The 18475-nt window shown below is 50.8% G+C and overlaps 10 protein-coding genes across 10 annotated transcripts; 6 read left to right on the top strand and 4 right to left on the bottom strand.

Moving 5' to 3' along the window:
* Positions 1-59: 59 nt before the first annotated feature.
* cyp3 (putative peptidyl-prolyl cis-trans isomerase) lies at positions 60-869 on the bottom strand (the record flags this gene model as incomplete). The annotated part of the gene is made up of 4 exons (XM_057105645.1): positions 60-251; positions 339-476; positions 554-699; positions 803-869. The coding sequence occupies 4 exons, from the start codon at positions 867-869 to the stop codon at positions 60-62; spliced, it is 543 nt and encodes a 180-aa protein (XP_056957094.1).
* An 826-nt stretch (positions 870-1695) lies between these two features.
* Positions 1696-3107, top strand: N7533_008994 (E3 ubiquitin-protein ligase RNF103; the record flags this gene model as incomplete). The annotated part of the gene is made up of 2 exons (XM_057105644.1): positions 1696-1838; positions 1922-3107. 2 exons carry the CDS (start codon positions 1696-1698, stop codon positions 3105-3107), a joined length of 1329 nt encoding a protein of 442 aa, XP_056957093.1.
* A 731-nt stretch (positions 3108-3838) lies between these two features.
* On the bottom strand, positions 3839-5255 carry N7533_008993 (DUF3844 domain-containing protein; the record flags this gene model as incomplete). Its single annotated transcript, XM_057105643.1, has 4 exons — positions 3839-4426; positions 4494-4637; positions 4702-4853; positions 4925-5255. 4 exons carry the CDS (start codon positions 5253-5255, stop codon positions 3839-3841), a joined length of 1215 nt encoding a protein of 404 aa, XP_056957092.1.
* A 351-nt stretch (positions 5256-5606) lies between these two features.
* On the top strand, positions 5607-7253 carry N7533_008992 (uncharacterized protein; the record flags this gene model as incomplete). Its single annotated transcript, XM_057105642.1, has 4 exons — positions 5607-5728; positions 5975-6387; positions 6445-6580; positions 6638-7253. The coding sequence occupies 4 exons, from the start codon at positions 5607-5609 to the stop codon at positions 7251-7253; spliced, it is 1287 nt and encodes a 428-aa protein (XP_056957091.1).
* Positions 7254-7725: 472 nt separating this feature from the next.
* On the top strand, positions 7726-8624 carry N7533_008991 (DsbA family protein; the record flags this gene model as incomplete). The annotated part of the gene is made up of 5 exons (XM_057105641.1): positions 7726-7804; positions 7862-7881; positions 7952-8350; positions 8435-8482; positions 8547-8624. The coding sequence occupies 5 exons, from the start codon at positions 7726-7728 to the stop codon at positions 8622-8624; spliced, it is 624 nt and encodes a 207-aa protein (XP_056957090.1).
* A 422-nt stretch (positions 8625-9046) lies between these two features.
* N7533_008990 (cyclin-dependent protein kinase regulatory subunit CKS1) lies at positions 9047-9657 on the bottom strand (the record flags this gene model as incomplete). The annotated part of the gene is made up of 4 exons (XM_057105640.1): positions 9047-9083; positions 9148-9206; positions 9288-9432; positions 9515-9657. Coding segments are annotated over 4 exons (384 nt in total), but the record flags the coding sequence as incomplete, so codon positions are not given.
* Positions 9658-10463: 806 nt separating this feature from the next.
* Positions 10464-12562, top strand: N7533_008989 (uncharacterized protein; the record flags this gene model as incomplete). Its single annotated transcript, XM_057105639.1, has 5 exons — positions 10464-10535; positions 10831-11039; positions 11105-11366; positions 11445-11958; positions 12015-12562. The coding sequence occupies 5 exons, from the start codon at positions 10464-10466 to the stop codon at positions 12560-12562; spliced, it is 1605 nt and encodes a 534-aa protein (XP_056957088.1).
* Positions 12563-13023: 461 nt separating this feature from the next.
* Positions 13024-15163, top strand: hscA (putative Hsp70 chaperone (HscA); the record flags this gene model as incomplete). Its single annotated transcript, XM_057105638.1, has 6 exons — positions 13024-13069; positions 13138-13188; positions 13246-13372; positions 13493-13658; positions 13729-14679; positions 14729-15163. 6 exons carry the CDS (start codon positions 13024-13026, stop codon positions 15161-15163), a joined length of 1776 nt encoding a protein of 591 aa, XP_056957087.1.
* A 554-nt stretch (positions 15164-15717) lies between these two features.
* Positions 15718-16588, top strand: N7533_008987 (ribosome-recycling factor; the record flags this gene model as incomplete). Its single annotated transcript, XM_057105637.1, has 2 exons — positions 15718-16176; positions 16241-16588. 2 exons carry the CDS (start codon positions 15718-15720, stop codon positions 16586-16588), a joined length of 807 nt encoding a protein of 268 aa, XP_056957086.1.
* Positions 16589-16802: 214 nt separating this feature from the next.
* On the bottom strand, positions 16803-17983 carry N7533_008986 (uncharacterized protein; the record flags this gene model as incomplete). The annotated part of the gene is made up of 2 exons (XM_057105636.1): positions 16803-17743; positions 17860-17983. The coding sequence occupies 2 exons, from the start codon at positions 17981-17983 to the stop codon at positions 16803-16805; spliced, it is 1065 nt and encodes a 354-aa protein (XP_056957085.1).
* Positions 17984-18475: the final 492 nt, after the last annotated feature.

Genomic DNA, 18475 nt, shown 5'->3' with positions numbered 1-18475 from the left:
CCTGTAGTTTTTTTCTTCTCTTCTTCTTCTCCTTCTTCTTCTTCTCTCTCTATGGCTATTTACATCTCTCCACACTGCACGATAGAAACATCTTGGTTCGGCTTATCTCTGGTAGTACGTGTGTGTTCAATCATACGAACCACGTCGAGTCCATCAATGACTTGGCCGAAGACAACATGTTTGTTGTTGAGAAATGGAGTTGCGGTAGTTGTGATAAAAAATTGGCAGCCATTGGTGTTTGGGCCAGAGTTCTGCTCAAGTCAGTACATGCAATGCGGGTCAATAATATGAGGAGAGATTGAGGAGTGAAGAAGAGACGGGGGATTGGATTTGCTTACAGCCATACTGAGCAGACCAGGACGATCATGTGTGAGTTCGAAATTTTCATCAGCGAATTTGGGAGTGCCGTAGATGGTACAACTTCCCGTGCCATCACCGTTGATGAAGTCACCACCTTGGATCATGAAATCTTTAATCTGGAAATGAGGCGCAGGTGGTGAGTAACCAACCAATCAATTTTAACACCTAGGATTGGAGAATGGAGGATACATACAACGCGGTGAAACTTGCACCCTTTGTAGCCTTGGGGTTGGCCCTTGGAGTTCTTAGTCTCGCCCGTACAGAATTGGCGGAAGTTCTCTGCTGTTCGGGGAGTTTTGTGGGCAAACAGCTCCATCTTCACTCGGCCAAGGGCCTCGCCTGGATGAATGATTGAGGTTAGTGATTTGTATTTCATGCATGGGTAATCGAAACACTATGAAAACAGGGTTTTAGGATTGGCTTTGACAGGCTCAGCCCTTACCTGCAAGGGCAATATCAAAGAAGACCACTGGGTTAGTGGCTTCTGATGGAGTGATTGATTCAGCCATGATCGGGTTTCTATGGAGACCGAACTGTATTGGCAGGATTGGAGGTCGAGAATAAAGTAGAAAGGCAGTAGAATGGTGGTGCACTGGAGGAGTGGTGATGATGGTGGTGGTCGAGATTGGGTCTTCTTTCCCGACGAGCATCACCACATCACATCGCCGCGCCGAACCCGCACCGCACTCCACTCCACTCTCCCTTATCGCTACGCCTTTTTTTTTCTCTCTATATTTTTTTTTTCATGATCTACATCGAATTTAATTTTATTCGATTGGCCCCTTGCAATTTACCTGAAGTTTCTTTTTTTTTTCCCCCTTCTGAACTACTTCGTATTCCTTGATTCCAGCCCCCCTCCTCCTTCTCTTCTCCTCTTCTTTCGTCCCGTGACCAACCTCCTCTTCTGCACCTCCGCATGCGTCCATCCTTCTTGCTCTTACTCCGTACTTCCATTCAGGTTAAGATGATATGAGTGCTTTGCTTGGATCCCCCGAGTGGAGAATCTAGAGCCTCTTCTCGGACTCTTAACCCGCAACACCACTCTTTCGTTGCCTTGCCTTGCCTAACCAGCTCGCATGCAGTTCGCTGCATTGACCTAAGCGTCGGTTACCCTCAGCCAACAACCAACCTCCTTTCTCCTCCTCCTTCTCCAACCCCCGCAAACCCCCTTGGGAGCACAACAAGCGACTATTCACGCATAGTGCGCTTTCTCGATCCGGCGCCTGGAGGAATGGTTACGGACACCCTCCGATCCAGACACCGTGGGATATAGCATTTGATTTGCACCCCTACGTCCCTACGATCCTATCGCCAACCCCTGCCTTGTTGATCAGGATGGCAACGCCTACCACCACTGCAGCTGCCAGTGCTGCGACTACATCTGGCAGTAGCGGAGGCGGCGGGGGCTCAGGTGCCACGAGCTCTCCGCTACTATTTTTCGTCGCGCTCGGTTTTGGCGTCGTCTTCACCAATTTATGGTATGTTGGAGCATCACTAAACTGCGCCATTACACATTCCTCGGTTAAAAATAAAAAGAAACGAGCCCTGACATAATTCACAGGATCATTGTTGGTGTTAAGTACTGTTTCCGATACAATCAGCGAAACCGCCAGCTGCGCGGCGAAGAGACAGGCGACCCAATCGATCTGGTAGCCATGCCCCGTCCTCATCGACGACGACGCGAAAAGAAACTCATGTCGATGGAGGAAGTCAATGAGCGATTCCCCTTGGTGAAATACAAGGTCTGGAGGTCATCGCGTGCCAATCAGGGCCTTCCAACTGAAGGTGGTATCACGGCTCCGAATAGTAGGCCGCCCAGTATGATTGACGAAAGTGGTATTGTTTCCGCCCCGACTGCTCCTGTGCCCTCGAACGTTGAAGCGCCGCCACTTGCGGCTGAACATGACCTGCGTGGAGAAACACATCGTGATTCTTCGCCTGCCTCACATTCTCAACCAACTTCACGACCAGTGGACGAGAAAGTTTCTCCTGCTACGGGTGTATCCATACTTCACCCCGACGATCCTGCCCTTGCGGAAGAAAAGTGGCGCCACTCTTTGGTGAACGAAGGCATCGAGGTCGAAGAAGACGAGGAAGACGGCGATAAGATTCGAAAAGCCGTTCCTTCCGAGCTGTTACCAAACCCCGGTGACTCCTGCGCCATCTGTTTGGATACCATTGAGGACGATGACGATATTCGCGGATTGACCTGTGGACACGCTTTCCATGCTTCTTGCGTCGATCCGTGGTTGACCAGTCGAAGGGCTTGCTGCCCTTTGTGCAAGGCTGACTACTATGTGCCTAAGCCTCGCGCCCAGGCGCCCGACGGGGCTGCGGGTGCAGATCGTAACGGACGTCGTACTCCCACGAGTCGCATTGATCTCCTCGCCAGACCTGTTCGAGCAGCGCGACCCGGGGGCCCGTCGAATCTATTCCGGATGCAAGTGGCGCTACCTGGTCGATTTTTCCAATCATCATCACCATCACCATCACCATCACCATCTCAATACCCACCACGAGATGACTCCCCGCGAGCAGGACCTCGCTCTGAACCAACGCAAGCCCCAGCTGACATGAACCAACCACAATCACAGTCGCGGTGGTCGCGTTTTATTCCCTCTCGTCTGCGTTCATCCCCCCGGACATCTCCAACAAATGAACAACAACCGCCTCCCAGCAATAGCTCTCCGGGCTTCATCGCTGGAGAAACTCGAACACCAGCCCAACTCGAGGCTGGCACCATATAATGAATCTTGCACTCCGATTTTCCTAGTCTCTGGACTATACGATTTTACTGATATTAAAACCTATTTGCATGCTGGATCAACATCTGGAATGTTTGGTCGAAGTCAAGCAGCTGCTTCGTTGTCCATTTCTTTATCTATTTTATGTAATTAGTCGGTCTCGATCTCGGTCCTATACGCGTTTGCAAGACATCTCAATGCCTATCTACACCTATGGCGTGATCTGGTCTCGCGAGAGCAGAGTGGCATTGCAGAATTTCCCTCCTTGCGTGTCTGATTTTTGAAGAGGTTGTCATTGTGTACTTGTTTTCTACTTGAATCCTGGGAAACATACCCCGTTTTCCCTGTCGAGGCGCATCGCAACCTATAATGATTTACCCTACATATTATATCCGGCTTTTTTTGCCAAACGAAAGGAAACATGAGTAATATCTAAACGCATATTTATGGTCTATAATATAACATCCAACGGACTTGAGATCTGTCACATCTAGTAATTTGAATGGCACTAGCCAACGCTAGTGATTCAAATCCAATAAAAAAGTAGGCTATGTAAAGGCTCGAGTTTAGCTTCCGCCACTCGATTCAAGTTGATAAGGTAGAGTAGATTCTAAGCTGTTGAAATACATGTCATGTGCAGAGAAAGCAATTAACCGAGTCCACGTACAAGATAATAAAAATACCAAACACCGAAATTTCCCGTTTGGGCCATTTGGGGACGAGACCAGATCAGATCACGACTGTGTTTTTGTAGTGCCCACTCCAGCACCAATAACACTGGGAAGTGGCTCGCTGCCCATGCTGAAAAGCATTCCGATAGCGCTACCAGCCAGAACAATAACCAAGATGGTAACGCTGGCAATCAGAAAGAATGGAGAACTGATATCCTCCTTCTGACAAGCTACGCCACCCCACTGGATCTTCTTGACAGATCCGTCGCTATTTTTCACCGTCGTTTGTCGGCATTTGCAGGCGTAGCAGTTACCCTTGGCGTCCTCGTTACCGGGTCCGAATTTCAGATAGCAGGATCCGTGGCCGGAGCAGTTGTTTGTTGCGTCTTCGCAGGAAGAGTTCGAGGCGTGGCATACGGGTGCGAGGTTTGAGTGCACGAATTCCGCGGAGGACCTTTCAGATACAAAAGCGGGTGATTGAGATCGTGCCTCCACGGAGCGCCGTTGGACGGGCGCGGATTCCTGGGTGTGGTCAATTGTTGGGAGGGCAACAACTGTGACCTCGATGTTGGATGATAGGGCTGTCTTGGCCAGATCGGCAAAGGTAGCTTCGAGAGACTTGGCGATTTGGGCAGCTTTGACTGACTTTATCTGTGATGGTGCTTGGTTTAGCTGCTATTCCATCAATCCATCTAGACTGCATGTGTTTATTTCTTACCTCGAATACCAGTCTTGAACTAGTCAATTTTGTGTTCTTGCTGACGAATGTCTCCATTGAATCCACCTGCCCGAGGATGTCATGGTCAGATAAGCCGCTCCCATGGGAGAGAACGGGGTTGTAGGCGAGGCACTCTCGAATGGACTAAAAGCCAATTTGTTAAAATGAAATTTCACATCTTCTAGTATTGGGGTGAAAGCTTTCTTACCCGAGAGTTCTGAGATGTGCCGTCGTGCTGGCTATATGTGCAATGCTTTCCATTGGCCTTGTTCATCAGAGGCTCCAGGGCATCATTAACCAGAGCTGGCGAAGCATGGGGGACAAAAATGCTATGATCTTGACTCTTGCGTAGAGTCGAAACTATGGCGGAAATCCAAGTGGTGAGCCAATGAGTCGTATTAAACGTTTAGGGTTCCCCGATCAACACATACCAACTTCCTCATCAAGTCCCTCTAGGAAAATGATGCTCCGGCCTTGGGTGTCCTGGGCCTCTGAGCCTCCAAAAAGAGAGAACTGAGAATCCGCATACTGATCAAGATTGTTCACAACATCGGGTTCCATGCTTCCCAGCTTTGAATGTAAAGGCGATCTCATGCGGAGCTCTAGGATAAGTCGAGCAACATCTTCCGAGACGGTCTGTGATCCGGTAGAATCGGCGGAAGCCTGCTGGTCCGCATGGAATGTGAAGATTGAGGACTCAAATGCATTCGTCCCCACTGCACTCGTGGCCGCCAGGGCCAGGAGTTTCGATAGCCAGTGCATGACGGGTGAAGCTCAAGGGTTCGAGGCGGATAGGGTTGGGGCGAGGGGTTGTCAAGAAGTGGCCGTGGTCGTGACAGCCATACAAGAGCCCTTATTTACCGGGCCGACAAGAGACTATCTTGAATGGGTCAGTCGAGAAGGTCGAAGACAGAACGGAGACAGCAACAACGTAGCTCCCTCGCGGGCGGGAACTTGTCCATTGCGATAACGCGTCACGTGGCCACGGCCAGCGGGCGCCCGATCGGCGTGTTCCTTAACATTCGGTCTAGGCTCTCCCTTCCATTCCATGTTAATATCGATACCCCGTGGTGCTTCTTGTGGCCGAGGATCTCTTTTGAACGGATCTTCTCAATGCTTTGGCTACGGCAGTTATTTCGAACATCAGCACGTCCCTCGCGCTTCTATACTGGGCCTCAAACGATTACCGCTCCCACAACTATTCGACATGTGAGATTTCGACGGCCCTGGCTGAGGTGAGTCTAGTACTTTCAAGTTATATCTTTGAATTATGAGGAGATGGTCTACTGGAACCCGGCCATTCTCTTAGCTTCGGACCTGCTGCTCCGGATTCCTTCCATCGCATGGCCTACTTGAAGAGGCGCCTGTGACAATGGCACCAGAGCGCAGCAGCTGCGATAGAATTTTGTCGGGCAATGAGAGGCTCATGTCTATATCGATTTTTCTCGCAAGGGTCTTTTCACTGACGGTTTATGAAATAGGTCTTTCTTCGGAAAATGTTTGTTTTACGCCGTTGCTTTCGAAAGCTGGAGCATCCTTGTTAGAGTTTACACTCACTGGGACGAGGACGACGAGACCCGTGCCGAAAATAGACGCAAAGCAATGGAAACGGTTGAATACGTGCGTCGAAAGCGGATGAAAGTTACAGCAGAGGATGCAGAGAAGGATGCAGTGAAGGAAGCAGAGATGGAAGCAGAGATGGAAGCAGAGAAGGAAGCAGAGAGGGCTGCAAAGAAGGCTGCGGAGCGGGATGCAGAGGATCATGAGCCCTTATTCATCCCCCTTTCCTGGTATCGGGACGAACAGGAGGGTGTATACTACACCGCAGCAGATCCGGAATGGCAAGAGTTCGCGAGGATATCAAGGGATGGCAAGAAAATCCAAAAGCTGAGAGGTTCGCTTTCGTTCTTTTTTCCACTGGAATCGAGATCGAGTAACTAACAAGTACCAGAGGAGCTTACGGCTCTGGTTCTCCAGGGTGCATCCGAGCAGATGTCGCCATTTCTTGGAGGTCCAGTAACAATAACCGGGCTTTGGCTGATTCCAGAGTTTCCGACTAAGCCTCCGCCGGAATATGTGCGCTCGGGGTATGCTTCGCTCCAGTTGAAACATATCATCAATGAATTCGCGCTAACTATACACAGGATGGAACTTGAATATGAGGGGGGGATATCACTTGTGAAAAAGCCTATGGATCCTGAGACGGGCGATAAACTGCAGTCATTCATGCAACCAATGCATGTCGCACTCGCAATCTGGGATGCCTATTATGTCTTATACAAGAGACAACTAGATCGCATAATGAGCCCGGACGGCCAAGCGGACGATGTACAGTTGCTGGGCGGGAGGTTTACACTATCAAGCCGCGAAAGACCGAATCCCATGGTCACCCATGGACATTCTCAACTGCAGCCGCCAGGTCGTACGGAGAGCATCCCATCCAACGCCGAGCCCGAACTCCACCCATCATTTTTCATATCTACACTGCAGCGGCTGCCCCTACCGGATCTCAGCCCTGGATCTGATCTGCATCTGGCATCTCTAGCCTTCAAGTTAAGGCTCCATGTACATAAGTCTGAAACACCCCCAACCCCGCACCGAGGTTCTTTCTTCTTTAATGGTCCGGTGGGCGTGAGGGGACCGAATGGATCTTGCAGGTTTGAAGTGCGGGGCGAGTATGACCCTGCGAAGCCTGGATGGCGAAATGTGGATATGAAACTCAGAGACATGAGTTATAACCAACAACGGCCGCACATGTGAGATAGGATGACGATGACCCTCTACCTGTAGAGGCCCGCATTTTCCGACCCCGATCCCATTCGACCATATGGCAAAGGACGTGCAGGATTTGAAAATAGCCAACAACACCTCTTATACCCATTTCAAGCATGATTTACATTGAATTAAAAAAGCCTCAATATGATTGTAAATTTACTTTACGCTCAAGTATCCTGGTAATAACCACTATCTCGGAGCGAGACGACCCGTGAAATTAACGTAGACGAATATGAAGCCGAGGCCGAAAGTTTCGAAACCGAGAAAAATGTAGTGTATGGGATCTATCTTCGAAGCCGATTATAAGGATCTGTAGGTATAGTTCGATGGTACAAGATATCCCCCCACTGGCGGGGTAAATCGATAGTATGACGCCAGATCCACGACCGCCTCAAGACCATCCCTTTCACTAAACTTCCTTCAGCATCCCATCACCACCACTACAATCACCATCACCATGTCTGTTCCTCCTAAATTTGCCGGTATCAAGCTCTCAGGAGCTAAAAGCGAAGAGACACAGCATACTCTTGAATTGTGTATGTATGATCATATTCTCTCAGTGGAGAGGCAAATATGCTGACAGGCCTATCAAGACCTTGACTATGTGTGCCCGGTTGGTCTAACTAATCCTTACATTCCTTCAACCCCATACATCATCTAAAACCGTTTATCATGGTTATCAGTTCTCGGCCAAAATGTTCAATACATTCTATTCCCTGAGTCCCGAGATCACACAGCGATACAACTCCCGACTCCAGGTAATCTTCCGCCAGCACATCCAGCCCTGGCACCCATCCTCCACACTCACTCATGAAGCCGGGGCCGCCGTTCTCCGTCTAGCACCGGAGAAATTCTGGGCTTTTAGTGCCGCACTTTTCAAAGTCCAGGGTGAATTCTTCGACGTGAGTGTGGTGAATGAAACCCGCAACCAGACATACGAGCGTCTGGCGCGGGTTGCCGGCTCCGTTGGCGTAGATGAGGCGAAGGTGTTGAATCTATTGAAGATTCCTGATACTCCCGGTCCAGATGGAGCGCTGAATGCGGGTAATCAGGTCACGAATGATATCAAGTGGATTGTCAAGGTTTGTTGTTTTTTCCCCGGCCCCTTCCTATCAATATTGGAAAGGTCTCCGAGCGCCTCTGACCTGATATCAATGCAAATCTAGACGGGCCGAGTGATTGGGGTGCACGTGTCGCCAACTGTATTCTTCAATGTGAGGCAACACCTCTGACTTTCTCTCTCGAACGGTACCAGATCAAATCACTGACATCACTCAGGGGGTGGAGGAGCGTGGAATCAGCAGTGGTTTCAGCACAGCCCAGTGGGAGGAATGGCTGGCAAAGAACGTGGTCTGATGTGATGGCCAGAAACATTCACAGGCGCGCACATGTGGCTACCTAGGTCTTGGAAGCAGGCAGGCGGAACGGAACGAAAACCCCCCCATTCCTGTTCCAACGCATTAGAGGTCAGGTCCAGAGGTGCGTTGCCGCTGCTGCTGCCAGTTCATGTTCATAGAAAATTGAAGAAGGAAAATGTGAATCATATCTCATTCCGGAACTTCCATTACGAAGCTGCCGTGGGCCCTAGTGAACATAACAAGCTATGCATGTTCATGCGATCATAAGAAGAAAAGGAGAATAAAAAGGGAAACAAAGTGGGGAAGAGAAAGACCACAGTCTAGCCGAGCATTTGAGGGAGATTGAGAGCGGGATGGTAGGAGGGGGAGTAAGGTAGATTTCCAACTGCAACTGCATCAATTCGTGTTCGTGAAGGGAGCTTATTGGGCTAGTGGGGGCTGGTAGTTGAGAGGACGCCTGAATGATACAGAATCGAAGGTTAGCTAGAACAATCTGGCGATACAGGTGGAGGGTGACAGACTTGAATAGCAAAATATGAGGCTCCGGCTCATGCACTTCGTAATGCTCCCAACCCAGACTCTAGAGGAAGAAGAAGTGTGTCAGTGAGGTCTGCAGATAAAGTGCAGAGATATATTTCCATTTCCACCTATTGGAACGCACCTGTGTGATCCCCAACGCTCGCCATTCTTCCTCCCAGAGCAACTTCAACGTTCCCTTCGCACTGTCGAAATAGTCTTGGGGGATCTTCTTGAGCATGTTTTTGGGCAGCTGCACGTGGCGATACTCATATTTGTCATCGGAGTACCTGATACCGAGTCAGTCAAAACTCAAGACTGTCGGACCTCCGAGCCATCAATTTATTTCAAGTTTAATTCCACATATCATACCTGGCCGAATAGTGGATGGAGTCAATGAATTCGTCAAGACGCTCGCGCTCCGTCTCGAGCAGGAGACGGGGTTTCTTGTTTCGTCGGACGGGATCGATGTCCATTGTGAAGGGTGAAGGTCTAGGGAGAGGAGAAATCCGTAGCTGCACGTGGCGGAGGTCAGTCGGGGGTCCGGGAGAAACAATTTGGAGGATGGGGGGAGCATACAAGATTAGGGGCCGGAATTGGTTGAGAGATGTATCTCACGGAGTCCTTGGAGTGGAGACCAAGATGAAAAAGAGAGGGAGAGGGGAAAAGAGAAAGATGGGGTCGCGTTTTGCCAGAGCGGGTTTGTTTTCGGGACGAAAATGGAAATGGAGAAATGGAGGGGTCGGTCACTGTAATTTTGGTGCCTCAGGCCGACAAGGGTGTATATCAGTACTAGCACTTAGTACTAATGGTGAAATCTATCTCGCTCGGAATTGACTTGAAATTGTTGAGAAGCTCTGGTAGTATCTATCTAAGTACATTGTATAAATGATTCGGTAATCAGGGACTTCAAGTTCTAGACATTTGCCCACTTCAAGTTTCAAGTTGTCTACGGGTGTTAGTGTACTCAAAGTACCTGGGCACCTGGCATATATGTCACCTGGCTCAATCCGGCATACCTACTAGTACCTAGTACTATATTACTACTAGTAGTACTACTAAGCTGCCTTGAAGCAATATTAATTACAATTGATAATATCTAGGGATAGCATCGAACTCCATTTATATACCAGCTACTATACTACAACTTGGACTATTTCATAGAATGCAAAAGTAGGCTTACCCAAGGCGGCGAGGCGGGTGGACCCTCCGGGGCAGATCGCCGCGCGCGCGTCGGCTGCACCCCTCGAGGTATGAATCCCTCGCCCAAGACCACTTTTCCCTTATCCAGACACTTGCGCTTTGAGTGCACGACCTTAAAATGAGTTCCAAACGGCGCTCCGCAGCTGCTGCTTCCCCAGAGCTCCGCAGGCAAAAGCGGCGCAAAGTTTCTGTAAGTCATCGCGCGCGCTCCCCCACTGTTTAGATGAGTGCTTGTCCCTCCGATCCGCGTCTGGATGCCCACTGCTGCCGACAATCTTGCATTGATCTTCGTCCAAGCAGGGATGCTGGGCTCCGCTTATGCGAATCTGCCTTGCGACGAAGCTGTGCGACGAGCTCCGACCGCCACGAGCCAAAGCCCGCACCCCCCTTCATCTCCATCTCCACCTCCACTTCCTTCCTTCGCTCGCGAATTGTGTCGCATGGGTGAATTGAATTGTGTCACTAACATTCGAACTTCGGGATAGGATGATGATTTAGCGGACCAGGAAGACACTCAACTGGCGGACGAAGTTAACTCGGATCCTGAGGAGGAGGAAGAAGAAGAAGAGGAAGGAGAGGAGGAGGAGGAGGAAGAGGAAGAGGAAGAGGAATCCGAGGCGAACTTTGAAGGCGACACTCTTCAATCGGCACAGGATAGAATCATCTCTGAACTGTCTAGGTTGAAGGATTCCGAGTAAGCATTTTTGTTTCTCATGGAACGTGGACGATAACGCGAAGCTAACCTTGCCTTCTCCGCAGTGGTGAAGAAGTCGCATACCCGTTTGTCGGAAAGCCCGACCGAAATCTATACCGCGACTACTACGAGGTTATTCACCATCCTGTATCAATAAGAAGTATTCAGCAGAAGGTGCGCGGCACTGAAAGCCGCAAGAATCCCTCCAAGACGACCGCATTCCTGACCTGGCAATCATTTGAGGAAGAAGTCAGCTATCTTTGGCGAAATGCGAGGGAGTATAATGAAGACGATAGCGACATTGTTGTGCTTGCGGGAATTTTGGAGGTGAGCATTTCCTACCTCATGTGCATCATGTAAAACTGCAGAGTGTAGAGTCTGGGCTTTGTGTTAACGACAATCTAGGCGTACTTCCGTCGGCGAGTAGCTGAAGCAAAGAAGCTAGTGCCGGAACTCATTCAGGTAGATGGTGCCCCCGAGATGCCTCGAATTCGATTGAAGATGGGTGCAAGGGATTCGGAGCCCCCAGCGCAAAGGTTAACATTGAAGATGTCTGGACAGACCTCAGAGACACCTTCTAAGGATGCTCCGTCATCTGGCGTTGCTGTTGATAACGACGCTCTAAAACGACAACAAGAGCTCGTGAGAACCGGATCAGCCAGTCAAAGTCAAGATGCCGATGCGCCACGTTCTCCTCGAACAAGATCTCTTCGACGACAAATTGGCAGCCCCCGATCGAATGTCACCACCACTCCCTCTGCTTCTGAGCAACCGCACGGGATGCCTGTGAATGGGCGAGATGCTACACATGTCAAAGATGAGACGCCAATGGCATCGTCTCACAATCCCGAGAGACGCTCTTCTCATGCCCTCCAGGGTGTCCCCCTCGAGTCTCCCGGCGGAGTCGCTCCGTATGATGGTATAGCACTACCCTCAACCCTACCCGTGTGCTTTTACTGACCCCAGGATATCTAGCCCCAGCTCCTCCACAACCACCCCCTGAATCATCGTCACCTCTTGACTCAATATGGAGGCGCCCAGGTCAAGGTGAGTGCCGGGCTTCCGATTCCGATTCCGATTCGGGAAACCAGGCGAGCGATGTAGTCACTGACAACGATATAGATGCAAGCTCTGCTTTAATTCAGAATGTGCAAATTTCGACCCACTCATCACTTGCTCTTCAACAAGGTTTATGCCTGGACATCCCGCCATCGTCTACTATCCGTCAACAGGAAATCACAATCAGTCTTCCTCCGTCGCATCGCATCCTGACGCTCAAGCCTACCTTGGTAGCTAGTACGGCGGAGAGACAAACGAAATTGGTTGCTGGTATGGGCACGCATCGACTTCACCCATCTGGGGATTCGACTACGCTGGCGTATGACATCCAACTCCACCCGGGTACTACGAAGGTTGATTTAGAAGCGATTGCCGGGCCGCCAAGAGGGGCACCGAAATCCGGCCCCCCGGGCTCAGAAGTGGACTATGAGCGGGTCACTATTTTTTTCAATCTGTTGCGATGAGAGGTCTGTTGTATAACATTTGAATAACTGTATTCTTTGCATCGTGCATATTTTTTTTATTTTTAGTTCTATGGAGGAGGAGATGATAGAGGACTGCCGGTGTTTGAAGTATCATGTTGTTCTGCCACCCCTATTCTTTTTTTTTTTTCTCTCAAGTTTTCCATCCTTTTTGCCTCTTTTCTTCTCTATCCGAGTTATTGTATTGGTTCCATATTATAATATTAAACCAATCAAATTTTTCAAACCCGGAGATTCCCGTTAAGCCTTGATATAAGATTTTTCCAACCTAAAAAGGTAAGTCTCCCTCGTTTCCGCCTCCCCCATAACACGTGATCTACCGCTCCCGAGAAATTTCTGCCCTGCCGATGTGTGGCACTGCTTTTATTAAAAAATTCGACCCCTCCCCTTCCCTTCCCTCTCCATCCTTTCCCACTCTTTCATCCCTACCACATATCTTCAAAATGGCCGACTCTGAGGTGTACGACGGTGCGATCGGTATCGATCTCGGTATGCACTTTCCCAATTCTGTTTATCGAAATTCGCCCGCTAATCAATTTTTTTTCTTTTGTGCGCAGGTACCACCTACTCTTGCGTTGCCAACTATGAGGGCACCAACGTTGAGATCAGTGCGTTCTCACGATAAATCACCAATTCGCTCCAATTCAATGCTAACATTCACCCAGTCGCCAACGACCAGGGTTCTTACACCACCCCTTCTTTCGTCTCTTTCACCGAGAAGGAGCGTCTGATCGGTGAGGCCGCCAAGAACGCTGCCGCCATGAACCCCGCCAACACCGTCTTCGACATCAAGTGAGTATATCAAGATCCATTGATATTCTTTTTTTTGCGAGGATCCACTTGGGCACCCTCGAAAAAAGAGATTTTTTTTTTTCAAAAGGCCCAAAAATTCTGACCGATGGATTTTCACAGGCGTCTGATTGGTCGCCGTTTCGACGACCCCATTGTCAAGAAGGATGTTGAGTCCTGGCCCTTCAAGGTCGTCGCCCAGGGTGACCAGCCCGCCGTCCAGGTTTCTTACCTCGGTGAGGACAAGACCTTCACTCCCCAGGAGATCTCCTCCATGGTCCTCGTGAAGGTAAGTTATTACTGAGAAAAAGAGAGAAAAAAACTCGAATGAGGTTGCAATATACTAACCAATAAAACAGATGAAGGAGGTTGCCGAGACCAAGCTCGGCAAGAAGGTCGAGAAGGCCGTCATCACCGTTCCCGCCTACTTCAACGACAACCAGCGTCAGGCTACCAAGGACGCCGGTGCCATTGCTGGCCTGAACGTTCTGCGTATCATCAACGAGCCCACTGCTGCCGCTATTGCTTACGGTCTGGGTGCTGGCAAGTCTGACAAGGAGCGCAACGTCCTCATCTACGATCTGGGTGGTGGTACTTTCGATGTTTCCCTGCTGAACATCCAGGGTGGTGTCTTCACTGTCAAGGCCACCGCTGGTGACACTCACCTTGGTGGTCAGGATTTCGACACCAACCTCCTTGACCACTTCAAGAAGGAGTTCCAGAAGAAGACCAAGAAGGATCTGTCCGGCGATGCCCGTGCCCTCCGCCGTCTCCGCACTGCTTGCGAGCGTGCCAAGCGTACTCTCTCCAACGCTACCCAGACCACTGTCGAGATTGACTCCCTCTTCGACGGTGAGGACTTCAACTCCGCCATCACCCGTGCCCGTTTCGAGGACCTGAACGCCAAGGCCTTCTCCGGCACCCTGGACCCCGTCCAGCAGGTCCTGAAGGACTCTGGTATGGACAAGTCCAAGGTCGATGAGATCGTCCTGGTTGGTGGTTCCACCCGTATTCCCCGTATCCAGAAGCTCCTGTCCGACTTCTTCGATGGCAAGAAGCTCGAGAAGAGCATCAACCCCGATGAGGCCGTTGCCTACGGTGCCGCCGTCCAGGCCGGTATCCTCTCCGGAAAGGCTACCTCCGCCGAGACCGCTGACCTCCTCCTTCTGGATGTCGTTCCCCTGTCCCTGGGTGTCGCCATGGAGGGTAACATCTTCGCCCCCGTTGTCACCCGTGGCCAGACCGTCCCCACCATCAAGAAGCGTACCTTCACCACCGTTGTTGACAACCAGAGCACCGTCCAGTTCCCCGTCTACCAGGGTGAGCGTACCAACTGTGCCGACAACACCTCCCTGGGAGAGTTCACCCTTGCTCCCCTCCCCCCCCATGCGCGCCGGCGAGGCTGCTCTTGAGTGTGTTTTCGAGGTCGATGTCAACGGTATCCTCAAGGTTACCGCCACTGAGAAGACCTCCGGCCGCACCGCCAACATCACCATCTCCAACGCTGTCGGCAAGCTCTCCAGCTCCGAGATCGACCAGATGGTTGAGGACGCCGCCAAGTTCAAGACCAGCGACGAGGCTTTCACCAAGAAGTTCGAGTCCCGCCAGCAGCTCGAGTCCTACATCTCCCGTGTCGAGGAGATGATCTCCGAGCCCACCCTGGCCATGAAGCTGAAGCGTGGCAACAAGGAGCGCATCGAGTCCGCTCTCTCTGACGCCATGGCCCAGCTTGAGGTTGAGGACTCCACCCCGAGGACCTCAAGAAGAAGGAGCTCGCCCTTAAGCGTCTCATGACCAAGGCTATGGCTACCCGCTAAGCGAAGCGATAGCGATGAACATAGGATCGGCCAACATATGAACCCCTTCCTCGGATAATGGAAGGTCTGCCGCAGCCTTATAGATCTTGGGGCAGCGTTGGCCCTTGCTTTTTGTGTTTGAAGCCGGGCACACTTGGGCGCAGTATTTTCTCTTTTTTTACCCGTCACCCCTTTCCATTTTGTCTTTAAAAAGTACGGTTCCTGTAGACGAAGATTTAACGTTGCAAATTTAATGTGTAACGACCTTTTCTCTGCGTGTCATTGGTGCTGGTGGTATTCGTGTAGGAGTATTTGTAACAAATAGTCGTACTCTATAGGTGTACCCTGCAGGTATATTTTACAGCCAAGTTGATGCTTAATGCCTAGAGTGAGTTTGATTCAATTGCCCAAGTTGATGCTTTGGCCTTCGCAGCTGCAGCTGCAGCTCTCCGCTTTCCCCAACTTTTTTTGCCCTCGGGGCCGATATCGAGATCCTCACATCCTCATTTTACTTACTCTACCTTCAATTACCACAGACAATTCTCGCTCACGATGCTACGTATTGCAACTCGCCTACCGAGTAGGCTTACCACTCAATGTCGCCCTACATCCAGGGTTTGGCAACCAGCTCTTCTATCGACTCCGGTCTCGCCGCTGTCGCATCAACGTACCTTCGCCAATTCGCCCACCCTATACAAAAAGAAAGACAAGGGCAGCAAGAAAGCATCAGGCTCCGACTCCTCCCCCCAAGCAAGCCCCGCGACGGGTTCCTCCGAAGGCCCAGACCCCTTCGATCTCTCCCACCTCGAAACCGGCATATCGACCGCCGTTTCGCGATTGAAGGATGACCTCTCCAAGCTTCGCGCCGGAGGCCGATTCAACACCGCCACCCTGGAAGGACTAAAGGTCCAGCTGAGCAAGGATATTGCCGACTCGTTCAAGCTGGGCGATTTGGCACAGGTTGTGCCCAAGGGTGGGCGGATGGTTACCATCTTGGCCGCTGAGGAGGAGGTGAGTTTAACACTGAGAATCGTTAAGGCCGAAATGCCTTGCTAATATGGCTATTGTTTCTTAGCACATTAAACCCATAACTTCATCAATCGTCTCCTCAAATCTATCTCTGACCCCGCAGCCAGACCCCCACAATCCCCTCCAACTCAACATCCCCATTCCACCCCCGACCAAAGAGTCCCGAGACCAAAGCGTGACGGTCGCCAAAGCGGCTTTTGAAAAGGCGGCTACTAGCGTCCGTGAGGCGCGAGGCTCTATGCACAAACGACTGCAGGATATGCAGAAGAAGAAGACGGCGAGACCGGATGATGTACGCAATGCCCAGGTCCAGATGGAGAAGGTTACGGAGAAGGGTCATAAGGAGGTTAAAGATTTGTTTGATGGGGCTCGGAAGATGCTGGAGACAGCATAAGTGAGGAGATTGAAGGAGATTGAGGATATTTTTGGGCTGTGACGTGATAGTAGTAACACTTTACCAAATGTAAATTTAGATACAAGAGAGCCAGCCCTGTGCAAGGGCCAGAAAACATGCCCAGGTCAGGGATAAAAAGAACAGCAATGAAAAAGAAAAAGGAAGTAAAAACCCCATGTATAATACAGAAATCCACACGCTGCAAATGAGATGATCAAGCGCGCTTCACACGACTGGAGCGGGAGGAGAGTAGAGACTCAACCTTGGCCATAAACTGAGGCCTCTTACCCGCTGTCTCATAAGTACCATTGTTTCGGAGATTCCGCACCACATCACCCAGAGCAGCGGGCTCGTCCTTGCCAGCCGCTTCAAGGACAGGGTATTTGCCCAGGGCATATTTATCCATCAAAGTCTTTGTACCCTCAGCGTTGAGAGCATTGAACTTAACCTCCTTCGGCTCAACAAGCTCGCCCTTCCGTTGCGAGATCTTATCAGCACGCAGCTGAGAAAGACGCTTAACTTCCTCCAGCGTCTGAATACGCTCAGCCTCACTCTCAAACAGGACGTTCTCGCCCTTCCACATCCGCCGGGCCAATTCATAGGGAGGAATATATCCGTTCGCAAAACGACCACCAAGGCTGGCGACCTTCTCGAGGACGGCAGCGGAGCGGGAGTTTGCGTCCGAGGGAAGCGAAGGCCAAGTAGCCTTCAATGTAGAGAAATCAATATCACGCGGCTCGTAGCGAACAGGCACTGGTCGCTCCTTGAGCGCCTGTTCTTGCTCGATTTTCTCAATGGCGGCTTCCTCGGCGGCTTCCTGGGCCTCGTCGCCATCGTCCCTTTTGGCGTCGCGGGGTCGGCGCTCACGACCACCCTTACCCTTGGCCTTGGCTAAGGGCTTCTTGTTGAAGGGCTTGCGGCCCTGGAATTGGCCTTGGCCCTGGTTACCCTGGCCACCGGGTCGGACGTTGCGGGCTCGCGGGCTGCGGATGATGCGAGGTTGGTCTGATCCAGCGGCGGGAGCGGCGAATGATCGAGCATCAATTGCTTTCAAGTTTGCAGGGCGTCGGTTTGGGGCACCGGGTGGGCCACGCGACTGTGGAGGTCTGCGCTGAGCGGTTGGGGCATTCTGGCGGCGTTCGGGTTTGGCTGGTGCTGTAGGAAATGAACATATCGTTAGTTAACTTGGAAATTGAGGTCTTATGCAGCGGCATTGGGGTATGGTATGGTATCGTGCGGAGGATGAGGTATGGGGATCGAATTGAACCTACCAGACGGCTTGCTCTCGCCTTCTCTTGCGGCGCAGGAGACGGAAAAGGGACGCACGGATGCGGAGAGACCGGTTCGTACTGCCTCGGTGTGACGGGCGAGCTGCCTGAGCTGAGGCCGCATCATTTTGTGGTGTAAGGAGATGGTGGAAACCCAATTGGCCGGGAACAACTTCAACTTTTGGAAAGAACTCAGTTGCACCTTTTCACCGCCCTGGACGCCGCCTTTCTCTCTGTGAACTTTGTGGATTGACTCAATGTTTCGGAGGTCGCTTTTTTGAATTATCTAAGAGCATGCGTTGGTATGATGGTTTTATACAAGGGGCTATCCCATAACCTTTTATCTGTCAAAAAGAGAGATGATCGGGGTTTAGATTTGGTGTTCCCTATACCTAGTCAAGACACGGCGGGATGAGAACACAAACCTTGAAAGGACATGTTTATATATGCCAACGGTTCTATCATAGTCGGGGATGATAAACTCAACTTGAATATAAAGAAAATGAAAAACTTCGAGTCGACATCAAATGATTCACACTTCACAAAGCACCATTGAAAGCAGCGAGGCAAGGTAGTAAACTAGGTATCTTACATGCAATGTTTATTTCTCCGGCAGAAA

Source organism: Penicillium manginii, assembly GCF_028828005.1.
Source record: "Penicillium manginii strain IBT 31320 chromosome Unknown utg000006l:1.0-4164085.0:1.0-4166146.0, whole genome shotgun sequence".
NCBI classification, from domain to species: domain Eukaryota; kingdom Fungi; phylum Ascomycota; class Eurotiomycetes; order Eurotiales; family Aspergillaceae; genus Penicillium; species Penicillium manginii.
This window is presented reverse-complemented; position numbering and strand designations above follow the sequence as displayed.